The sequence below is a fragment of the Pocillopora verrucosa genome, chromosome 12 (assembly GCF_036669915.1).
Source record: "Pocillopora verrucosa isolate sample1 chromosome 12, ASM3666991v2, whole genome shotgun sequence".
NCBI lineage: Eukaryota > Metazoa > Cnidaria > Anthozoa > Scleractinia > Pocilloporidae > Pocillopora > Pocillopora verrucosa.
In genome coordinates this window covers 18,779,509-18,802,355 of record NC_089323.1, presented here as the reverse complement: position 1 = coordinate 18,802,355, position 22,847 = coordinate 18,779,509, and the positions used below count along the sequence as shown (strand labels likewise).

The 22,847-nt window shown below is 37.9% G+C and overlaps 3 protein-coding genes across 3 annotated transcripts; 2 read left to right on the top strand and 1 right to left on the bottom strand.

Moving 5' to 3' along the window:
• The first annotated feature begins 51 nt into the window (after positions 1–51).
• On the top strand, positions 52–12,725 carry LOC131771514 (nucleoporin NDC1). The gene is made up of 23 exons (XM_059087320.2): positions 52–220; positions 1,014–1,134; positions 1,731–1,832; positions 2,374–2,539; positions 2,790–2,850; positions 3,280–3,345; positions 3,500–3,571; positions 3,764–3,800; positions 4,347–4,398; positions 4,522–4,654; positions 4,757–4,849; positions 5,599–5,680; positions 6,529–6,702; positions 7,255–7,365; positions 8,192–8,274; positions 8,934–8,975; positions 9,195–9,245; positions 9,589–9,652; positions 10,068–10,126; positions 10,271–10,312; positions 10,811–10,907; positions 11,559–11,610; positions 12,286–12,725. The coding sequence occupies exons 1-23, from the start codon at positions 152–154 to the stop codon at positions 12,347–12,349; spliced, it is 1,893 nt and encodes a 630-aa protein (XP_058943303.2). The 5' UTR covers positions 52–151; the 3' UTR covers positions 12,350–12,725.
• A 127-nt stretch (positions 12,726–12,852) lies between these two features.
• On the top strand, positions 12,853–15,423 carry LOC131771504 (creatine kinase B-type). Its single transcript, XM_059087307.2, has 4 exons — positions 12,853–13,513; positions 14,015–14,427; positions 14,848–14,902; positions 15,011–15,423. The coding sequence occupies exons 1-4, from the start codon at positions 12,904–12,906 to the stop codon at positions 15,181–15,183; spliced, it is 1,251 nt and encodes a 416-aa protein (XP_058943290.1). The 5' UTR covers positions 12,853–12,903; the 3' UTR covers positions 15,184–15,423.
• Positions 15,424–19,198: 3,775 nt separating this feature from the next.
• On the bottom strand, positions 19,199–21,958 carry LOC131771488 (creatine kinase M-type-like). Its single transcript, XM_059087293.2, has 4 exons — positions 21,346–21,958; positions 20,683–21,095; positions 20,032–20,086; positions 19,199–19,386 (listed from the first exon to the last, which is right to left on the bottom strand). Exons 1-4 carry the CDS (start codon positions 21,956–21,958, stop codon positions 19,199–19,201), a joined length of 1,269 nt encoding a protein of 422 aa, XP_058943276.1.
• Positions 21,959–22,847: the final 889 nt, after the last annotated feature.

The window sequence follows — 22,847 nt, the reverse complement described above, 5'->3', positions numbered from 1 at the left end:
CCTGGCTACAAAGCCAATTGGTCTTTAAGGCTAGGCTACTAAGGACGAAGGTAAAATGGCGCGTGGTTTGAAGTCTGGAGAGATTTGATTCTGGAAACGTTTCCTGTCGACTAAAACCTCTTGAAAGATTATAATTTAAATTGAATAAGGAATGGTGCCATCAGATTCGTCTGAACCTCCGCGTCCAGAAGTTTCTAAAGTAAAATGGTTCACAGAAGGGGTAAGTTTCACTTTAACGCGTGAAGACTTAGTACATTTTGTACCAAGCGGTGTAAACTTCATGCAGGAACAGCATTCAGTCACTTTGTCGAATATTTCTCTTAAAAGGTACTCAAAAATATGATAACACCCGTTTAATTTGTGTATACCACACTCAGACTGACTGCAGTACATAAAACAATTTAATTTATCCTTAGTAGACAAAACTGTCAATCTGTTAACTGCTATGCTGTACTATGTCAACCACAGATAAAGCCACCTGCACTCTGTATTGAAGAAAAGTTTCTTACACTGTCCAAAGTAGATACAGCTACCAATAAAGGCAAAATTTATTACAAACATCTCAACTGTCTACTGTAGATTAAGCTACAATGTATCTACATGACTATATCAATTGTAGACAAAGTAGAAAGCTGTAACTACTATAATAAGATAATTAAGTATTACAAACTGAGTTGATGACGTAAATTAGCGCCATAAATAATTTCTAAGCTGACATTTTGAGCATTAACCTTGTTTTACTTGCTCTGATGAAGGGTTTCCACCTGAACTTTGGCTTAGAAACTCTTTATGGTGGCTAATTTACATCATCAACTCAGTTGACAAAGTCAAATTATCTTGTTATAATCCCCACCAATGCTGCACCATTGTTTCTTTACGAACTTACCTCCTTTATTCAGATATCTACTATAGTCACAGGAGATAAGTATATGTAATATAGACTGAATAGATGGCTGTCAGCTAAAGCATTGATAATTGATTAATATGTTTGTATATCCATGTGTCTTACTTAGGAGTTTTGGTGGAGGACTTTTGCTGCAGTTACATGGGTGATGATTATTCTTCCACATGCACTATTGCTGTCCTCATTAGCAGCATCTGTAGATCTTTTTCATCCCTTCAACTGGATTTCAGGTGTGTATTTAATACCATACCAAGGGATATTATGCTTTAGTTAATGTATATTGGCCTTAAACAGCCTTGGTCAAGTTCACTATGTCCTGTTGTTAGATTAACTGCTTCCGCTACCAGGGGTGAGCAACTTACCCTTACAATTTCAATTCATTAAAGGTTAAAAATACATTGTAATTGTGAAAATAATGAAAATGGTGAAAATGATTATGAAGTGGAAGGTAATAAACTGATCAAATTTAAGATTCTATGAATGAAAAATACAAGGAAGTCATCAGCCCTTTATAGAGAGAATGTCCACTGAGATTTTAGGAGAGAGGTTCATTACCCTGTTATAGCTTTCTTTTACTACAATACAAATTGAGAAAAAGGAATGAAGAAAAAGCTGATTAAATGCTGTATGTGGGGATGGAAACTTATGATGGGATTAAAATTTATAAAAGCAGTAGAACTTCCTCTGAGTACGTGCTTGGAAAAAAGTATACCATATAGTGATGTGAGCTAATTTATTGTAGTGTAGACCACTACTGCTGCATGACCCAGGTATACCTTGCTAATAGATAATATTATTTATACCCTCTTTCTATCATTTTTTAAAGGTGGTTTATCACTGGTTTTAAGCTTTCCATTTTGGGTATCTACTTGTTTTTATGGAGCTATCAGTATTGTGGTGACGCTGTCAAATTCCAAATTCAATACTGGTTAGTATACTAAGTGATTATGATAAAAGCATGTTAGCTACAGGTAGTTTGGTGGGTAGGCTGAGTTATAATTTTCACTATACTTTAAAAAATGACTCATCAGATCTTGGTTCTCTTGAGCTTTTCACTTCCAGGAGTGATAAATAGGTAAATTCTCCTTACATTATCAGTGCATTATCCAGCAGACAAGTGATGAAAATGAAGAAAATATCGACTAGGGTTTTATTATTTGATTTAACACAAATTTCATGGAATTGACATGAGAGATGTAGGGCAGATGGAGAGGAGACTCAGTACTGAAACTTTGGCAGTAAAATAGGTTAACCCTTAACTTTCTAACATCAACATATATATTCTCCATACTGTTCTCTCTACATCTCCCAAGGTGCTGATAAGGAGAATTTGTTTGGTAACAATTAAGATTTTCTTCAGTTGGTGATTGTTTTCTCTATTCTCTTGAGTTTAACTTTTGTTTCAGTGATGATATTGCAAGCCCCAGGGAGAAATTAGGTGGTAGTCACTTTTAATTTTTGTCTTGCAGTTAAAAATGTTACGCATCAGAATCAAATGTCAGCCTTGTTGTTTCCCCTTCACCCAGCAAGAATGTTTCACATTTTTTTGTTCACATTGTGTGGGAGCCTTTCTGCCTGGTGTTTCCAAGGAATCATTGGTGATGAGGAGGATGTTTTAACTATATTATGTGAAACGTAAGGGAGGCATGTTGATTTATGGTGAATGAAAATTAAGTTTGAAAATTGATCAGGAAAAACTCCAGCTTTTTAACCCACTTACATGTTCTTTTGGCAGTATGAGAGATTAGACTCTATATTATTTATCGTTCAAAAGATTAATAATTTTTTCTGTATAATGATGTGAACGTTTATTGTTTACAGTGTTGACAATTCCTTACCAAATGTAATTTGTAACATTGACCTTATTGGTCTTGTATTCCTATAGATCAGAAGAATATTGTTTAAATGAGCGTCTAGTTTTTGGCATTCTTTTTGGAGCATGGTTGGTGAGTGCAGTTTCTTATATAGACATATAAATAGATATTAACCCTCCCATGAGTGACCAAGACAGAATTTCTCCTTACAATATTTATATACTATCAGTGAGATAAGCAACAAGAATTAGGGAAAATATCAATCTGGGATAATTAGTTGATCCAATACTAAATTCTCTGAGCTAACATCACAAGAACTGTATAGTAGACAGTAAGGAGAATTGCCAATGAGATCTTGGTATTTAAAGGGTTAAATAGTCATTAAATAGGTATTAAATAAATAGATAATAAATTCAAGTCTACAAATTGTGATACAGAAGAAGACAATGATAAATTTTAAACTGAATATATATGTATATGCACACCACATTTTAAAGGATACCAACATTATGGTATTTTTGGCATTTGTTTCTTTCTTATCAACATCTGTTGATATTTTAGGGTTTTTATACAAGTCTGAATTACTTCTTGAGAAAGAAATTTCATTTTGTATTTCCTCGAGTTCAGGTGAGTTTTCTTCATGTTAGTATTTGATTTGAAGTCTGGTTTATTCAAATTTTGTGTTGTGGTATGATTTGTTGATCAATGATATTTCTCTGTGCCTTACATGTAATTTGTCAAGGGGACAGTCATTGAATTCCATTTTTTTTATTACAAGCAGCAAAAGGTCTTGTTCCAGATAAAGTTGTCAGTAGGACCATGTGTAAAAGAGAGTATCATTGTCTGCTTAAAGGTGAGATAGAGCATTCTTCCCCTCCCTCCCTCTCCCCCCCCCCCCATCTCATCATGTGTTTAGATGATGCTAAAAGTAACTGAATGCAGAAAAACTCCTCTTGAGCTTAAAGATTGATGCTTCTCCTTCTTCAAGGTCTGTCACTGTTGTTTTTAAGTGAATGATATTTTTATCCATTTTTATCTTTCATAGGCATGTGGATGGTACTACCTTTTGTATTACTTTTTAGGTAGGTGTTTGTCCTATCCAACTTAAAAGCTTAGAATGTTAGCTTTTGTCTTCACGTTAATGGTCATTAAAAAATAAAAGCAAAATTGATTACCAGAACAAGTTATGTTATGCAAATTTTAGTAATGATGGGATTAAATTGATTCCCAAACAGTTAAAAAAATTGCTCCTGTAATCATTCTCATACTTATTGATTTGTCAATTAAGATGCAAAAGGTGGATTAATTTTTCTTTAGCACTATTGCTTTCCCCTCTTTCCAATATGTCTGAAAACCCCCAAAAAATTCCCAATTTGTTCTTTGTCATGTTCCATACTTAGCTTTCTTGAGTTACAAATGAACCCTGTAATCAATCAGAGAGGAACATTTTTGCATAAAGCTTTTAAAGAAGTTTTTTTCCTCACACATTTCTTTCAATGGTTGTTCAGCTGATTTAATGTTTTATTGGTGCTGTTTAAGATCCTATAATTCATGCTGAAAGAGATGCTAAACTGAAATCAGTCGCTGTTTTTGATCTCATTGACATCCTTCTGTTTACTGAACCACAGGTAATATTCCCAGAGATGCCACTGCCAACATTCTAGATATTTCTTTGGACAGGTAAATTTGCATGTTCATCTTGGTGAACAGCATTCTAGAAGAGTGCTAAATATTCTACTTACCTGAGTTTCTGTTTTCCATGTTTATATTGTAAGAATATCATCTATTAAACCCACTTTGCAGAAATGTGACACCTCTCAACTCCATAGCAGGCCTTCTGAACCTTTCCCAGTTTTGGCACCTTGTGACAACTGGGTCATTAATTTTGTTTGTTTGGACCTTTGGTAACAAACTTCTTATTATCTTCCACACACAGGTAAATATGTAAATTATCATGTAGTTTATAATGCATTGTAACGTTACAATACATAAAGTACACATTAATTTCTGTGATTTTATTGGATAAATTTCATTTCAGATATACAGATTCCCAGTGGAGTATTCACTTAGTCATCAACAGGACCAAAGTCTTTGTGTAGTGATCAAAAATAAAACAATCCCACTATTAAAGGTACATCTAAATGTTTGCACCTTAACATAAGTATGCACAGTCTCCATACTGTTCTCTATACATTTCCTAAGGTGTGGCAAGGAGAATTTGTTTAACAATCGAGAGCTTCTTTACTTGGTGATCATTTCCTTTTAACCATCTAATCTCTAAAGGCCTATTTACACGGCACGACTTTGTCGCATGCGACAAGCTTACGACAGGCTTACGACATGACTTAAGAGTCGTAAGCGAGTTGTAGGTTTGATTTACACAAAACAATTCATGTCGTAAGCCTGTCGTAAGCTTGTTGCATGCGACAAAGTCGTACCGTGTAAATAGGCCCTAAGAGTGACAAGGTTCTACAATATCACCCCTGAATGAAAGGCTAAAGTCGTGAGAATAAAGGAAATGATCAGCAACTAACAATTGAAAGCTCTTGATGGTTTTACAAATTTTCCCTGTTAGGACCTAGAGAATGTAGGGAGAACAGTATGGAGAATATACATAATGATGTTAGGGTGTAAAGGGTTAATTAATCTTGTTACCTTTATGTTTGATTCAGGCGTAATGTTGTTAGTTACTTGTACATGTAGTAGTCAAAGGGGTAAAAAGTGAATATAAAACTTAATGGATACAATTTGCTCACTTCTAAGAGTTGTAGAATATACTTGCATTTCAGTGTGACTTTCCAATGACTACTCATCAAAATCATTACATATAAAGTATATTTTTCTTCAGTGTATACTTTTATTTTTCTATTTCTTCCACAGTATCTTGCTTTGTTTGACCTGGTACATTTGTCCCAGTTTAGCCTGACAAGAAGAAAGCAGATTTTCTCTCTTAGTCAACCAAGTGAGATTTATTTTAGCATCTGTCCTTATTGTTCACGATGCAAATTTCCTATTCTGGTACATGTCCATAATTCAGTTTGACCTTATACTACATATTTCTGTCAAATTCAGAAAATCACCACCAGCTTGACCCTTTCACTCCCATGAGTGACCAGGACATAATTTCTCCTTACAGTATCAATATATTATTAAGCAAACAACTGATCAGAATAGCGAAAAAACTATTAACTAGGTGATTATCATTTGATCCAACACCAAACCTCAGAACAAACTTCATGTAAGAAATATATGACTGATAGTAAGGAGAAATTTCATCAAGATATTGGAAAATGAAAGGGCTGACTATGTCATAATTGTTTTTGGTGTGTCATAATCAATCATACCCATGCCAGGAGGTCAGCATTTGCAAGGAAACCAGAAATCACAGATTTATCATTGTCACTGCTTACATGAGAAAACTTATTAAAAAAGTTTTCTCGTGTACGATTAGCTTGTTCTCTGAAACAAAATCACATTCCAGAAATGTTTCTTGTATTCACAGTTTTCTGAATTTCCCAATAAGGTGTTACTTATCAAGAGGCACCCTATTGGGGTTGTGGCTAATAGCCAACTGCCAGCAAAATTTGATGGATGAAAAGTGACAATTGTTGATTGGGCACATCTGAGGTTACACACTTACAGTTTGATATTGAATGCTATCTTTAAGCTGCTTCTCTTAAAATTTCAACCAGCAGCCCAATTTCTTAGCTACAATCCTGCACTATACAAGGTCTGGTAGATGGTTAAGTGTGTCTTTATATTAGATCCTTAAAGTTGGTTGTGGTAGTGATGAGAAATGTTTTCTCACAGGTGGTCGGCCAGACAACTGGACAAGTATATCCACAGAGTGTCTGTCTTTAATTGAATCTCTTACACACAAACTGTCTGCAGAGGTTTCTTTGCAAACTCATCGTCAACAGCCTGTGTTGGACCCTAAAGTGCTTGGCCCAGCTCTCGTCAACGGACATGCCAATGGACATACAGGTGTGTAGTGTGTGTAGTGGTCTGAGGTGGGAGTGGGGAATAGTACCCAGCAAATTGACAGTGTGCAGATGTGATTCAAGTTCTTGGCAAGTTAACAAGACCAAAAATTTCAACAGAACCAATTGAAGTATCGGAATGGTTGCATGGCTTCAGCTTAATCCTTTAACTCTCATAAGTGACCTACTAAGTACAGAATTTCTCCTCACAAGATCACTTCAATATCAAGCACACATGAGATGAGAATGAAAAAAAATATCAATAAGGGGATTATTAGTTGACCCAGTGCCAAATTCTCCAAACTGACATCATAAGAACTGTATGGCAGACAGTAGGAGAATTACCAATTAGATCAAGGGAGTGAAAGGAATAAGCCTTTTTCGCAGAATCACTGAAGTTAATTGCAACTACAGATGCATCCCCATATCCATGTTTATTTGTAAGATTAAGTTGTTTTAAGTAAAAGAAGGCCTAATGATGATAACTTAGCATTCATTTCAACTTTGGTATGAACTTCTTCATAATGGTTATCAAATGAATAATTTTTTTTCTTAGGACAAAGCTCTCCTTTGTTATCCAGTCCATATCAATCACCATTAAGTGTGACAAGGAGGCATCAGTCTCTGTCATCACCAGGAACAGTTTACCTCTGGTCTGACAAAACTGGTGAGGTCTATTAAAAGTATACAGTAGAACCTCAATTATCTAGACTTATGGAGACTGGGTTGAAAAGTCCAGACAATCAAGTGAAAATACTTGTGTGATTATGAAAAGCCAAAAATAACACTGATCAACTTTAAATGGAATACATATTGTTTCTCTATCAATATAATTATGCGTGAATGAGATCAAATTATTGTGCATAAACTGTCAACATCTGCTGAAAAAAGAGTTACACACTAGTTATTAAAGCTCTCCAACAACAAAAGAAAGAAATGGGAACAGAGAATCAAGTCTGGGTAATTAAAAAAACTGGATAATTGAGGTCCATATAATAGAGCTTTGACTGTAACATCGCACTATTTGTAGCTAATTTACACTGGTTTTATGTGCAAAACTACCTTACATCTGGTAAAAAAGAAAAACACCACTGAAACAGTCAACAATCAGTTGCAAGGGAATGGAGTTGGGGAAAAATTTGAAGTGGATTGCAAAAAATGAACCTAATAAATGCAGCCTAAATTTTCAGATCTGCAGGTTATGAGTTAGTCCATAGCTGTACCTTTTTTCTCTCCAACTTAACCCTTTAACTCCCATGAGTGACCAAAACAGAATTTCTCCTTACAATATCGATACAGTATCAACTAGCCAAGTGATGAGAATAAAGAAAAATATCAATTTGGGGATAATTAGTTGACCCGATACTAAATTCTCTGAACTAACATTATAAGAATTACATGGTTGACAATAAGGAGAATTACAAATTTGATCTGGGAGTTAAAGGGTTAAGTGGGTATGAGTCTGAGAATTGCCATATTTGTTGTTCTCTTAGAAAACACACAAAAGATACCCTCTCCCAAAACCAAGAAAGATTTTGGTGTCATCAACCATTTTAAAGGCAGAGTGAATGAAATGGTGAGCTGAAGTGAAAAAATCAAAATTCTATAATTTAATTTGATATTCATTGTAGAGTAGTTTGCCATAGATTTTTTTCAACATTGAAGTGTTTGGAAGGGGTCTTGTAAACACCCAATGATGGTGGGGTGTTTTGATCATTTAAATTTGGATAACTGTCATCGTACCCTTTGGCACAATAGGTATCTGTTTGTTGATCAAGCAATAACCATGTTATCAGATGTCAATCTTGACTTATGTTAGAGGAGCATGGCTTAAGAAGGCTGGGGTCCAATGGTGTATAACAGACCTGTGTTTGTTGAATGTCAAACTCGCAACACATCCACAATCAAACCACATGCTTTGACTTTTGAACTTTATTAGTCATTAATAACCTACTTTTCCTTCTCAATGTGTCACAAGTGTTTCCTAATATATACATATATATTCTCCACACTTTCTCTTTACATTTCCTATGGTACTGACAAGGAGAATTTGTTTGAGAATCAGGAGCTCCTTTAATTGGGGATGATTTCCTTTATTTCCTTCACTTTTCCATCATCATTTACATTTGATTCAAGGGTGATAATGTAAAAAGAAACTATAAGCGATTCACTCTTAAGGGTTAAAGGATCAAGAGGAAACCGTTACAGATGGTTCTCCTCTCTGTTTTCCTTCAGGTCGACAGTTCTGTCTCAAAGATCAGCCAGATTCCCCACAGGGTGAGTTTTTTTAAACAGTAAATTCTTGGTTACAATTCATAGGAATTTTTATAATTTTCAACATTCAAGGTGCAAGATGCTGACTCTCCTTTCAATGATTCGCATAAATTTCATAACTACAGTTATAGAAATTTAGAGGTAAAAAAGCGTTACCAAGTTGATATTGATTTGCCAGCTTCCTGATTGCTGATCATGATTGTGTGTCTTTGGTCCATTTAGATTGCTTGTAGATTGAAAGAGATACCCGTTATTGGATTTCTGCTTGATAAGGTAAAAACATCAAGGGTGTTTTTTTTGTTGTTGTTGTAATTGGGCTTTTTTTTTGGGGGGGGGGGGGTGGGGGAAGATTGGGTGGAATCGAAGAGGTGGAACAGCATCCCCTCCACTTGTTTGTGTTTTTTTTCCTTCAATAAGATCTGCAAAAATACATGTTTTTGTCTGAAGCAATTTGCTTGTGTCCTGTTTTTGTAAATTTGGGCCAGTGAAAAATTGTTATCAAAAAAAACAGTTCAGGATTTAAGCAATGAGTTTCTAGTTCAATTTCTATTTAAAAATCTCACCATTTTGCTAGATGGTATCCAAGTAATCAAATTTAACTGTGGTCTGTTGTTAGATTCCAGAGACACAAACACAAGCTCTTTTTGCAGATTGCCAGCTTCAAATTTGGGCTGTGGAAGGTGAGGAAGTTCTAATCTTTTTTTTTATAAATTTGATATTCCATGTACAATGCTTTCTTGACTAAGTTTGTGTCACTCTAAATTATTATAATGTTTATAAGAATCCTTCATGAGATGTTATTAACCCTTTAAGTCCTGTGAGTGACCAAGACAGAATTTCTTCTTACTACATCTATACAAAATCATGCAGGCAAGTGATGAGAATAAAGAAAAATATCAATTATGGGATTACTAATTGATCCGATACCAAATTCTCCAAACTAACATATTGGGAATCATTTGGCAGACAGTAAGGAGAATTACTATTGAGATCTTGGGAGTTAAAGGGTTAAAGTATTAAGTGTAAAGCTTCAAATTCCCTTTTCACTCTGCACAGTCTCTAAAATTATATATTTTTTCCTCTCTGTCCTTCTAGCCCTATCAAGACTAGTTGCTTCATCATATACAGAAGATACATATGGTGTTGTACAAAAGGTAATTAAATCTCCATTTGTCTTTTTTCCTATTCAGTGAATGCCTTTTTGTGGTGGTGTATAATCTACAAACCTGGTTATTTTATTTTGTTGGCTTTGTCATGGAGTCAAACAGTGTCCAATAATATTCTTATTTCTCTTTCAGAGTCTTCCAAAAATTTTCGTCTCTCTCTTGAATTTACTTCAGGTGAGTCATTCAGGGACTTCATTACAGTATCTGATTTTAGACACTCGTGGGCTTTAGACCCTAGTGTCCCTAGTGACCCCAGTGTCCGATTTTGGATTTTCAACACAAGTGTGGTATTTTGGATTTTGGACACTATGGTTCCATTTTTATTGGATACTATTTTCCGATTTTGAACGCCAGCTTTCAAATTTGGACAGTATTGTCCGATTTAAGTTTTCAATTTTAGAAAGAGGCCCCTTTTGCAGTCTCGTGACCAAAATTTGGACGTTAATTTTCGCTTTATGGCACTTCTGATTGTGGAGACAAGTTTGTGATTGTGGACACTGTGTACCGTCTTTGAACACTAGTTTCTGATTAGGGACATACATGCTTGATTTCTGACACCAGTGTCTAACGTTCCTCAGAAACCGTTCTTACCTGCATTACCATGAGAATTTATAGTTTATAATCTCTGGGCATTACTTACTTTTTTTTTCGTTTTTTTTTTCTGGCGCTTAGGCTTTGGACCAACACTCAAAGCTATCATTGGCTTTAATCTCAAGACCAGAGATTCAGCCCAGACCTCCTCAGCCACAAGGGTATCAGTTAAGAGCAAGTAAGTATGGTGCACATCAGAAGAGACATTAAAATTTATTCCTCACACTGTAATCGTAAGAACTTAAATAATTTATAGAAAGAATACACGGTCCAGTGTTTAAAAGCATTTAAAACGGAGTAGCTTTCTCGCGATTAATCCAGGGTGTATTAGTTCTGCTAAACCACGTTCTGTGATTGATCTAGAAAACTTGGTAGAACACGTTTTCCCGCGCTTCATTTAGATTGCTTGTTCTTACTCCTTGCCATATTTTCCCTTGTTCTGATTGGCTTTTGCGATCACGTTGCTTTTGCTCGTGCGATACTCAATCCAAATGCAGTCTGAACCAATGGAGATTTGTTCCTCGCAATCTGCGAGTACAAATTTAGGTGTTTTTTTTCTTCGGTTTGAGCGCTAAACATGGTAGCGCAAAAGTGTGGCCAAGTTAAGCGCTCCTAACTCAAAATAACGCCTGAAGTGTTGTAAAATCTTTCCTTTCATCGTGTAACTTCACAAAGAAATATCCAAAGGTTTTCTTGTTCGAGAAGCCTTGCCGCAACTTTACGCGTCGGAAGGAATTCGTTCTCACTTGCTTTGAACTGGTTTCTGTTTATCACTTCTCTTTCGTGTAGTTTGTATTTATAAATATGTTTTTCATTTTAATTTTTGTAGCACTCGTGTCTTCGATCTACAGAATAACCAAAATTTTCCATGAACATTTACGGTAAGTTCGACCTCTCCCTCTCATTATAGATGTTTTTGTCGCAAATTAGAACGGATCGCTATCTATTTCTTCAACTTGTGATGATACGTTTTTAAACTACTTCCCTATTTTTGATGCTCACACCACAGATAGCCTGAGCTCACAGAATGACCCGCAATCAAAACGTTGCGCAATTGGCGAATTATAAGGATTTGTTTGAGAATAAATGATCGCACTCTCGACTTAAAAAATCTAAGCTAGTTTTGATTAAAGTCAAACTTACCTTGTCACAGTGGTCGTTCCTTAACCCTTTAACACCCAGATCAAATTTGTAATTCTCCATACTGTCAACCATACAATTCTCATAAAGTTAGTTCCGATAATCTAGTATTTGATCAACAAATTATCCCTAACTTGATCTTTTTCTTTATTCTCATCACTTATCTGGTTGATATTGTATAGATATTGTAGGGAGAAATTCTATCTTGGTCACTCATGGGAGTTTAAAGGATAAACTAGTTTAAATTTTTAAGGTTGACAAAGCGACCGTTTATTCCCATACAAATATTTCGCCCAATGGCACAACGTAAAGGTGTTTGCATATCTACGGAGGCTCATTGTGCTAGCTTGGGCTTCTTTTGACTCCTCAAAGGGACTTAGAACTGACAATCCCTGTCAATGTCTTTTATTTCACAGGAACCTATCAATGGCTGTAGAACATGAAAAGAAACTTGAATCGTTTTTGATGTTCAGAGAGTAGGATACAGCCTTAATGTACATTTTTTTGGAAAAATTAGATTCAATCTTAGACTTTGGTGCAATTTTTGGAATCCTTTTTTGAAAGTTTTTTCTTCCGAAAAGTGCCGTGTTTGGAAAGGTAGCTTTGTCAAAAGTAATTAAAAGAAGTACGATAATATGCCTGCGTTTAGTGGTTTAACTTTGAAAACTTGATAAAACCACTTGCAGGACTATTTTGATTATTCCCTTTTGTGTTAGTACAGCTTGATCAGAGGTAAAAGCAGAAAAATTGTTATAATGTTGTTGGTAATTCGCGTCACTTCAAATGGGTTCGGACTTTACTACTGCTTTTTGTAATTCTTTCTCTAGATTGTGAATAAATAGTTATTTGTGAGTTATGATTAGAAGACTGATGGTTGACTTGGTGTTCTTTTTTTTTTATTTAATTATCATTAGCTAGTTATCTTAATTAGATAAACAATTAGACATTCAACAATACCTAATTTATCATTAAGTTCAAAGGCAAAATTGTCGTGGGGCAACACGTCTTAACGCGCTGCTTTAAAAATTTGGAATATGGTTTTTGGTGCGATTTCAAACATGTCCAAAAAGTGTCCTAAGAGTTGTTTTTGGACGACTATCGGCGTGGGTGGGGCTCTTATAGCTGCCCTTACGTACAAAGCAGTTCAAGCCCGCGATAAGGCTGCAAAAGATTTCGATGACCGCGGCTTCCCTGCAATGGCGGACTACCCCGATCTCCGCCACCACAACAACTTGATGGCGAAGCATCTGACACCGCGCTTGTACAGCAAACTTCGCGATAAAGTGACCTCCAGTGGATTTACATTGGACCAGGCCATTCAAACTGGTGTTGACAACCCCGGCCATCCTTTCATCCTCACTGTTGGAGCCGTTGCAGGAGACGAAGAGTCGTACGAAACTTTCGCGGACCTTTTTGATCCGATTATCGAAGAGCGCCACAATGGCTTCAAGAAAACCGATATGCACAAAACTGACCTGGACGCCTCTAAGATCCGTGGCGGGAAATTTGACGATCACTATGTGTTGTCTTCGCGCGTGCGCACCGGACGATCGATTCGTGGGTTCAGCCTACCGCCTCACTGTTCACGCGCGGAGCGAAGGGAAGTGGAAAACATTGTTTGCGAAGCCTTGGACGGTCTGAAAGGTGAACTGTTTTACTTGTGAAAGAAAAATCTGTTGCGCGTGCGGGAGAAGTACACTAAAATGATTCTCAAAAGCCTAGTTGTAATTTTGTGCTTAATACAAAATGGAAAGGGTAGGTTTGGAGAGGAAGAAGTTAAATAATGATGAAAAATCTCTATGCAAAAAAATATACTTTTTCTATGGTCACGCAAGATCCTTAAATTGAGTTCATTCCAGATCATGATTACGTTTTCCACACGTGGTAATTACTGCCAGTAACGAAATGATTAAGCATTCCATAATTGTTCGTTTTGAAATCGCGTCACAATGAATCATTTTGTGTGCTTTGATTGGTTCACAAACATACTAGTTTAGAATAGTAAAGGAAATTAGAAGGATCAGCTCACGCAAACGCAAACGCGTCTCATGTTTTCTTAAATTTGAACTACGAAAGCGCGCGTTTTTGTCCTTTTACTTTAAGGAGTAACATGACATGATTCGTTGACCTCTTCACGACTTTCAGGTAACCTTTCTGGAAGCTATTATCCTCTGAACGGTATGACCGCAGCCGAACAACAGCAATTGATTGACGATCACTTCCTGTTTGACAAACCAGTCTCTCCACTCCTCACGTGCGCCGGCATGGCACGTGACTGGCCTGACGCGCGTGGAATCTGGCACAACAAGGACAAGAACTTCCTTGTTTGGGTCAACGAGGAGGACCACACGCGTGTCATTTCCATGGAGAAAGGAGGAGACATGCGCTCAGTGTTTGATCGCTTTTGTCGCGGGCTCAATGAAGTGGAAAGACTTATCAAGCGCAGAGGACACGAGTATATGTGGAATCAACACTTGGGTTATATCCTCACGTGTCCATCCAATCTTGGAACCGGTCTTAGGGCTGGAGTGCACGTCAAACTACCCCACCTTGCCAAGGTAAGAATGTTGCTTGTCATATTAACCAAGTGAAAGCTAAGTTTAAAACTCAGCGCAAATCCTAAAACATCAGTGGGCTAAATAGCAATTGATGTGGAGTGGTTTCCAAAACGTTCCTTGAACTTAACATTCCTTGACCTTGAGAGGTCTTTTTACAATAAAACATCTGTGCACTTCCTAGATATCCACTTTGCCCCCTCTGCATCCCACCAGCCTACCCCTTACGGTTACTTCTGTGCTCTTTTCGAAGTCATGTAGGTTGTTACGGAAAATCCTTCCAGTTGTTAGTCAAATATTCCCCAGACATCCGTGATATCGTAAAGAGGAAGGGTAAAGACTATTAAAAAAGCTGGATAATTATGACATGAATTTACGACACGTTTATTGAGTGATTTTTATTAAACGTGTCTTGTTTTCTAGGATTCAAGATTTGGCGACATTCTGGACAAGTTGAGATTGCAGAAGCGCGGAACCGGTAAGATCGAATGTTTCCTCAAGAAAACGTAATGTTAGTTTTTGGAGGGTGCGTGATATAATCATTTGGTTTTCATTGAGCATGCTTACTTGTGTTTTTTCATTTCAGGTGGGGTTGACACGGCAGCCGTCGGAAGCACTTTTGACATCTCCAACTCAGATCGTCTCGGTTATTCGGAGGTGGAGCTTGTTCAGACCGTGATTGACGGCGTCAATCTTCTCATCAACATAGAGAAGAGACTGGAAAAGAACAAGAGCATTGACGACCTCATTCCCAAATAAGGAGTTCGTGACGGATGCTGGTTGCTGTTGTATTTGCTTTGTTGCATCGCTTGCTTACAGCTTAGGCTTGTCAAGAAACATTGTTAAATGAATTGAACCGGTCACCGCGCGTGTAATGTATTAAGGATGACCGCTGTGCAGTTTATCCGTGGTAGGTGTTACTTACCTGGCGGTGGGCCTACTGCACCTTGACAAGCCGCTTCAAGTTTTGAAGCAAAGATATGCCATTGCGAAAAGTAAAAAAAAGGGCGTGTTGAAATAAAGACATGAAAATGTAAAACCTGTATCAGACTGATTCTTTTTTACAAAATGGCGAGGGAAATCACAATGGGAACTGGTGTCCAAAATCGAAAATCAGCCTCTAGGGCCCAAAATCCAAATCGGCCACTAGGGTCCAAAATCCAAAGTCGGCCACTAGTGTCCAAATCCTAAAAAATGTCCACTAGTGTCTGAATTAAAAAAACGGCCACTACTGTCCAAAATTCAAAATCGGCCACTAGTGTCCAAACTCCAAGATCGGCCACTGGTGTCCAAAATCAAAAAACGACCACTAGGGTAGAAAATCCAAAATCGGCTACCAGGGTCATAAATCCAAAATCGGCCACTAGTGTCCAAAATCCAAAATATGGCCACTAGGGTCCAAAATTCAAAATCGGCCACAAGGGTCCAAAATCCAAAATCGGCCACAAGGGTCCAAAATCCAAAAACGGCCACTAGTGTCCAAAATCCAAAAACGGCCACTAGGGTCTAAAATCCAAAATCGGCCACTAGGGTCTAAAATCCAAAATCGGCCACTATTGTCCAAAATCCAAAATCGGCCACTAGTGTCCAAATCCAAAAACGGCCACTAGGGTCTAAAATCCAAAATCGGCTTCTAGGGTCCAAAATCCAAAATCGGCCACTAGTGTCCAAATCCAAAAAAATGGCCAATAGTGTCCAAAATCGGCCACTAGCGTCCAAATCCAAAAAAATGGCCACTATTGTCCAAAATTCAAAAACGGCCACTGGTGTCCATAATCCAAAAACGGCCACTAGTGTCCAAAATCCAAAAACGGCCACTAGGGTCCAAAATCCATAATCGGCCATCAGGCTAACATCCATAATCGCCTACTTGGGTCCAAAATCCAAAATCGGCCACAAGGTTCCAAAACCCCAAAACGGCCATTAGTGTCCAAAATCCAAAAACGGCCTTTAGGGTCCAAAATCCAAAATCCAAAATCCAAAATCCAAAATCCAAAATCCAAAATCGGCTACTAGTATCCAAAATCCAAACACGGCCATTAATGTCCAAAATTCAAAGTCCAAAATTGGCCATTAGTGTCCAAAATCCAAATTCCAAAATCGGCCAGCAGTGTTCAATTAGTGTTTGCGATTTGGGGTTCTGTAGAGGTGGGAGAGGGGGTATTACTCTAGTGTCTTACTGACATTTGGGAACATTCCCATTTGTTTTTATCATTATCACTTCTTTTTAAAGAGGGGGGTCAAGGACCCCCCCCCTCCCGCCCCATTATCTTACCTTAAAGGCTATCCCCACAAGAAATTATCGTCTATTTTTTCTAGTCAGGTTTATAGGGGGGGGGGTGAAAATTTTCGGTTTGAGGTAAGGGCAAGGCCCTGATAGACTGCAATCTTGGTTTTGTAAGAGGTTGCTTATCCTTTTATCGGAAAAAGAGACAAAGTTTGGTGGCAGTCACATGGTTTTCAGGGGGAAGTGGGGGGGGGGGTCGGGGTCGGTCGTTGCTAACAGAGTATAAAGTGGAACTATTTAAATTGACTGACAATGAGGCGGGGTCATTAAAATACTACAGGGCCTTAGGGGGGATCTGGTAAATTTCATTGACATAGCAAAATTCCCCGACCTCCCCTCCCCCGTGATAAATAATGACCCGTCCCTAACGGGCCTTTCTTTGTTCAGTTTTTCTCTCCTTGCTCCCTTTCTATCTAAGAGTAGAACTGGAAACTAGTATTCCAGACATAATTCCTGAATTAGGAGAGCTTTTTGTAAATTATATTTTTTTTACCAGCCAAGAGCGGACAATGAACATCTGTAACCTGAGAGATAAAGAAGCTTGCGGTGATCACTCTTTGGGTTATCGTTGAGATATAAGGGTAGTCTCGCAGCCAGACCTTCCAATGATAGGGTCCGGTCATATTTTATCGCTCAGGGGAGGGGTCCGAGTATGTTGATCGAGTTGCGATGAAATTTGACCGATCACCACACAAGGCCTGGTATAATCTTCTGATCCCCTCATTGGCAGTTAACTGGCAGTCTGTTCCCTGAAAACCATGGAATCTCCCCAAACACCTCCCCCCTACCATGATAAATAATGGCTAGTCTCTGATGGAAGTGAGATTTGAAGAAGAGGACCACTTGACCCTACATATCTCCGTTCTTCTTGAAAATATTTTAATTATTTCAAGAGAGATCTAGAAAAAAAAAACGCAATTCAGAGCTAGTATTTTCTTCTCACTCGAAGTTACCTTCGTCTTTCCTGCTCCAAACCTCCTTAAATATGTACGGAGGTTTTGAAAAAATTCACTCGTAAAAAAGAAGAGACCGATAAGATATTTACTCTTTCAAGTTAGAGTTTCTTTACAGTGGAACCATAACCAGAAAATTGCGCTTATTAAACGAAACACAAAAAAGATACAGAAAACGTTTTCTTACAATACAATAACCTTTATTTAATGTGGTCAAATGTTCTCAGCTAATTAGCTACTTTACAGACATGCCACGAAAAGTAAATAAATAAACTAGAAATAATCATAGAAAGAGAAGATTTCTCTTAAAAACCTATATAAAAATATATTTATACAATTAAAAAATTATTAAAACTAAGAGTAAATCACGATTAAAATGTAAAATTTGTGAAATCAAACATAGACATCAAGTTCTTAAATGTTCCGATTTTATCAGCGGCACGAAACTGATCCGGAAGAGTTTTCCAAATCTTAGCTGCAGTATAACGCCACGATTTAAGACCATAGGTGGTTGTATTTACTTTGGGTAGCTCGAGGATGTGTTTTCCTCTAAGATCATAATTAGTTGATCGCGTTCATGCAATAGCTCTCCTATTCCTGTAGGGACTTTATACTCATGGATAGCTTTGTAGACACCGGTGGCTATTCTAACAATTCTTTGATTAAATAGAGACAGCAGGTTTAGTTGTTTTAGCAACGTCTCGTACGTGGTTGACTTGTCCCGTGTCACAAAGCAAAGTGCTCATTCATTTACTTTTTCAAGTTTGCCGGAACTTCTTTTACAACAGTGATGCCACGACTCTAAGCAGTAATTGAAATGCAGTGCTATGAAAGCACGATATATTTCTATCCTCAGTTCAAAAGGCAATATTTTCTTCAGACGATTTCTTATTTAACCCTTTACCATAGGCCCTAAGGGTGACTGACTTCCAATTTCTCATTACTGTATTACCCTAGAATCATATGTAAAAGTCATGAGAACATAGGAAATGATCACCAGTTTAAGAAGCTCCTGATTGTCAACCAAATTCTCCTTGTCAGTAATGTAGGGAAGGTAAAGAAATAGGTGTGGAGAATATGGATATTGATGTCAGGGTGTAAAGGGTTATTTGAAAGGTGCGCTCCTTTGTTTTATATAATTCTCCACTCTAGACGCTTGATAATACTTAGTTCAGCTTATGTGTTTTTTAAAGAAATCTTCAAGAGGTTTTTTTGAGGTGTTTTATCTTTTTATTCGTATTTGATCCATCTTTTTTCCCAATCTGTTTGGCTGTGAATTTTAGATGCAAAGAACAACACTCTCTCCCAAGACTACATTCAATTCATTATTAAATGACAGTAGGTTGAAAGGAAAGCTTGAAAAGGTCTTTGAAAATATGCTACTCCTTACATCGGTAATTGCACTGATTCAGAAGCAGTTTCGCCCTCGTGAAGCAAGTGAGCTTGCCACGAACAACTGCGAGTTTATTTTACATTTGTCATTTTCCGTTTGGCTCGTCATAGAAGTTGTCCTGTCCTGTCTTCATCATGGAATTCACTCCGATTTCGTTGACGACGGTATAAGGTCATTTATTGGTAGGCCAGCTTCCAGTCTCTTCTCCATCACTATTAGGAGACCAACACCGTCAATCACTTTCTGGACAAGTTCCACTTCAGAGAAACCAAGCCTGTCCAGGTTCGAGATGTCGAAAACGCTTCCTTTGGCTGCCGTGTCCACTCCTCCTGTTGAGTAGATAGATTGTAATGGTTTTAAAAGCAAGAAAGCACTGAATGTTCCTACGAATTATCGGGTAGAAATATGATATGCGTTGAATTAAAAGTAGAGGTACACTCTCGACCATCTTACGTGCACTTTCGAACTCATTATTCCAAATTTTTGATTGAATGTCGGAAAACTAAAACCAAACTAATCTTCTCTTCCCAACCTCCAAGTAGAGCAAAGAGATATACAAACAAGAACCAATGAGAACTCGGTTTTAAGCGGGGCGAAACGGATGTAACTACGTCCCTGATTGGTTAAGAAGATGATGCCAGACTACTGAAGCGACTTTAGTGTGCAGCAAAGCAAAACTAACATATTGGCTGGTTCCAGTTGCAGAGACGAGGCATCACTAATTGATCCGGTACCGAATTCTCCAAACTAATATGTTAGAATCGTTTGGCAGACAATGAGGAGGATTACTAATGAGATCTTGGGAGTTAAAGGGTTAAGTAGCTGCATCGGACACCCGTCGTCCATCTTTCTTGACACTTTTTATTGTTAATTTGTGTCAGATGTTTTCCTAAATCTTCTCTCAAAAGGTACTTTTTGACTTTTTTTTTACAAAGGGAACGAGTAAAGAGTAACCGAATAGGACTCATACTTACCAGTTCCTCGTTTCTGTAGTCGCAAATATTCCAGAATTTCATTAAATCGTGGGTTCTGCAAATATTCAAAGCAATCTTGTTGTGAGATTTGTTGATTAAGGTATTCAACTTGCGGAAGAAACTATAATGGATCGTCTCAGCAAAAAGCAATTCGTTTGACCATCTGAAGTAAACATGACTCAAAGAAATATTGGAACGGTTTGAAGTTTTTTTTTCACCCTTTACACGCTAACATCGGTATGCATATTCTTCATACTGATCTCAAAACATTTCCTAAGGTGCTGACAAGGAGAATTTGTTGAACAGTCAACAGCCCCTTTAGTTGGTGATCATTTCCTTTATTCTCATGACCTTAATGTTTGATTCAAGGCGGATATTGTTGGGAGAAATTAGATGCTAGTCACTCTTAGGGATCAACGGGTTAAAGGAAGGCAACAGTTCAAAGGGAAGTGGAGGTTGGACTTTAAGTAAGAAGGGAAAGAGAGAGAAAGAAAGAAAAGGAAGTTCTGATGGGTACGCGATAGTGACGATTCAAGTCTGAAGATCCTTTTTAGTTTAGTGAGTAGTAACAATTTTTTTTTAAGAATGTTTATGCCAGTAACGCTATCTTTTATAGTTATGCTATTACTACTATTTGATAGAAGGTGGCACCTTTGAAAGAAGTGGTAGTTTAATATGCACTCCAGCCCTGAGTCCTGTTCCAAGATTGGAAGGGCAGGTGAGGATGTATCCCAAGTGTTCATTCCACATAAATTCGTGCTTTTGACGTTGAATAAGTCTTTCCACTTCATGAAGCCCTCGACAAAAGCGATCAAACACTGCGCGCATGTCTCCCTCTCTCTCCATAGAAATGATGCGCATGTGGTCCTCCTCGTTGACCCAAATAAGGAAGTTCTTGTCGTGGTTGTGCCAGATTCCACGTGCGTCAGGCCAGTCACGTGCCATGCCGGCGCACGTGAGTAGTGGGGAGACTGGTTTGTCAAACAGGAAGTGATCGTCAATCAATTGCTGTTGCTCATCTGGTGTCATCTCGCCCAAGGGGTAGTAACGACCAGATAATTCACCTGGAATTTTACCAATAACATTAAATTCCTGAAGGAAATTTTGTTTGTTAAAGGGGCACTGCATATTTTGCCAGCATGAACGGAAGCGATCATTTGGTTGCTCCAACGCGCTCTAGATGGTTTTATCTGATGCGCTTCGATTGAAGTGTGTGAAGCAGGAAGAATGGTGCGTGAAGATTTTCACGTCAATCACTTCAATATACGAACTCTAATAGTCATATTTCCGGAGATGTCAAAGCGTAAGACATACCTTGTAATCCAGCCAAAGCCCTGGTAATAATTTTTTCAACTTTTCGTCTCTCCGCTCTCGAACAGTGTGGCGGTAAACTAAAAGGCTTGATGGACCTACCAGTGCGCACTCGAGACGACAGTACATAGCGTTCGTCTAATTTTCCCCCACGGATTTTAGACGAATCCAAGTCTGTTCGATGGAAATCCGTTTTCTTGAAGCCATGATGACGCTCTTCGATAATCGGGTCAAACAACTCCGCAAACGTTTTGTACGACTCCTCGTCGCCGGCCACAGCTCCCACCGTGAGGATAAATGGATGGCCGGGATTGTCTACACCGGTTTGAATGGCGTTGTCCAATGTAAATCCACTTGCTGTTTTTCTATCTCGCAATTTGGCGTAAAGGCGAGGCGTTAAGTGTTTTGCCAGCAAGTTATTGTACATACGCATGTCTGGGTAATCAGCTATCGCGATTTGGCTTTGCTTGAACGTCTGACCACACCCTGAGGCTACGTAGCTAGACTTATACAGGCCAATTCCGATGACAAGTGCGCCAGTAGCTGCCAATCCATACAGAGCGGTTTTGTATTCTTGGAAGAAAGATGTAATGCTTGGTAAATAGGGCTGATCCATGTTGTATGAGCACGTTTGAGTAAGTGATCTGATCAATTAAGAATCATTAAGTGACGTCAAGAATTGAAATGGCGAATTTTTAGCGTCACGCTATTCGACGATTGTGTGACTTTCACAACGATTTTAGTCACGCTATTTCACCTAGTTTTAACGTTTAGAGAAATTACCGAAAAAGGCAGTCCTTGTAGTGTAGTTTTACTAATATGAAATGTAATTTAAACTTTGTGCTCCGAAGTCGAGGACTCAGATTTCAAATATATTACAATTATGCCATGAGGTAAAAGAAACACATCTTGACTACGAAGAGACGAGGCCATAAACATTTTAAAAACTGTTCTGCTTTATTCTTAACATATGAAAATTATAAACATACAATTATGTATAAAAGAAGATAAATCCCTATTGCAATAGATATTTCGCGATATTTCTTACAAAGGGAGCTGATTAGAATTAGGCGATATTTCTTTGAGGCTCTAGCAGGGAAAAATCTAGAGAAAGTAATTTTCATTTGCATCGGAGCAGATGCATTTGCGGTTGACATAGTTATTACGCACAGGAACAAGTTAGCTTGTATCGGACCGCAAAATGAAAGCAGAACGCCTGATTAAGCGCATTCGGAGTGTAAATCACTCCCATAATGACCCTATAACGCACCGCATTTTTAATGGATTGCTATCACTTTACAGAAATTGTACAGCACTGTTTTCCCATTAGCAGTATTTGTAAACCACTCAGCAGTATTTATCTCTCTTGGCCTAAGGCTAAGCGTTATTTTTGGCTATGAATAAGCCCATCTCTGATTGGTTCGCGCTAAATATTTCTTTGTAGTTTGACCAATCAAAAGTCGAAAAATGCCCTACAGTTTCGACCCCTCTTCACTGAAAAGGAG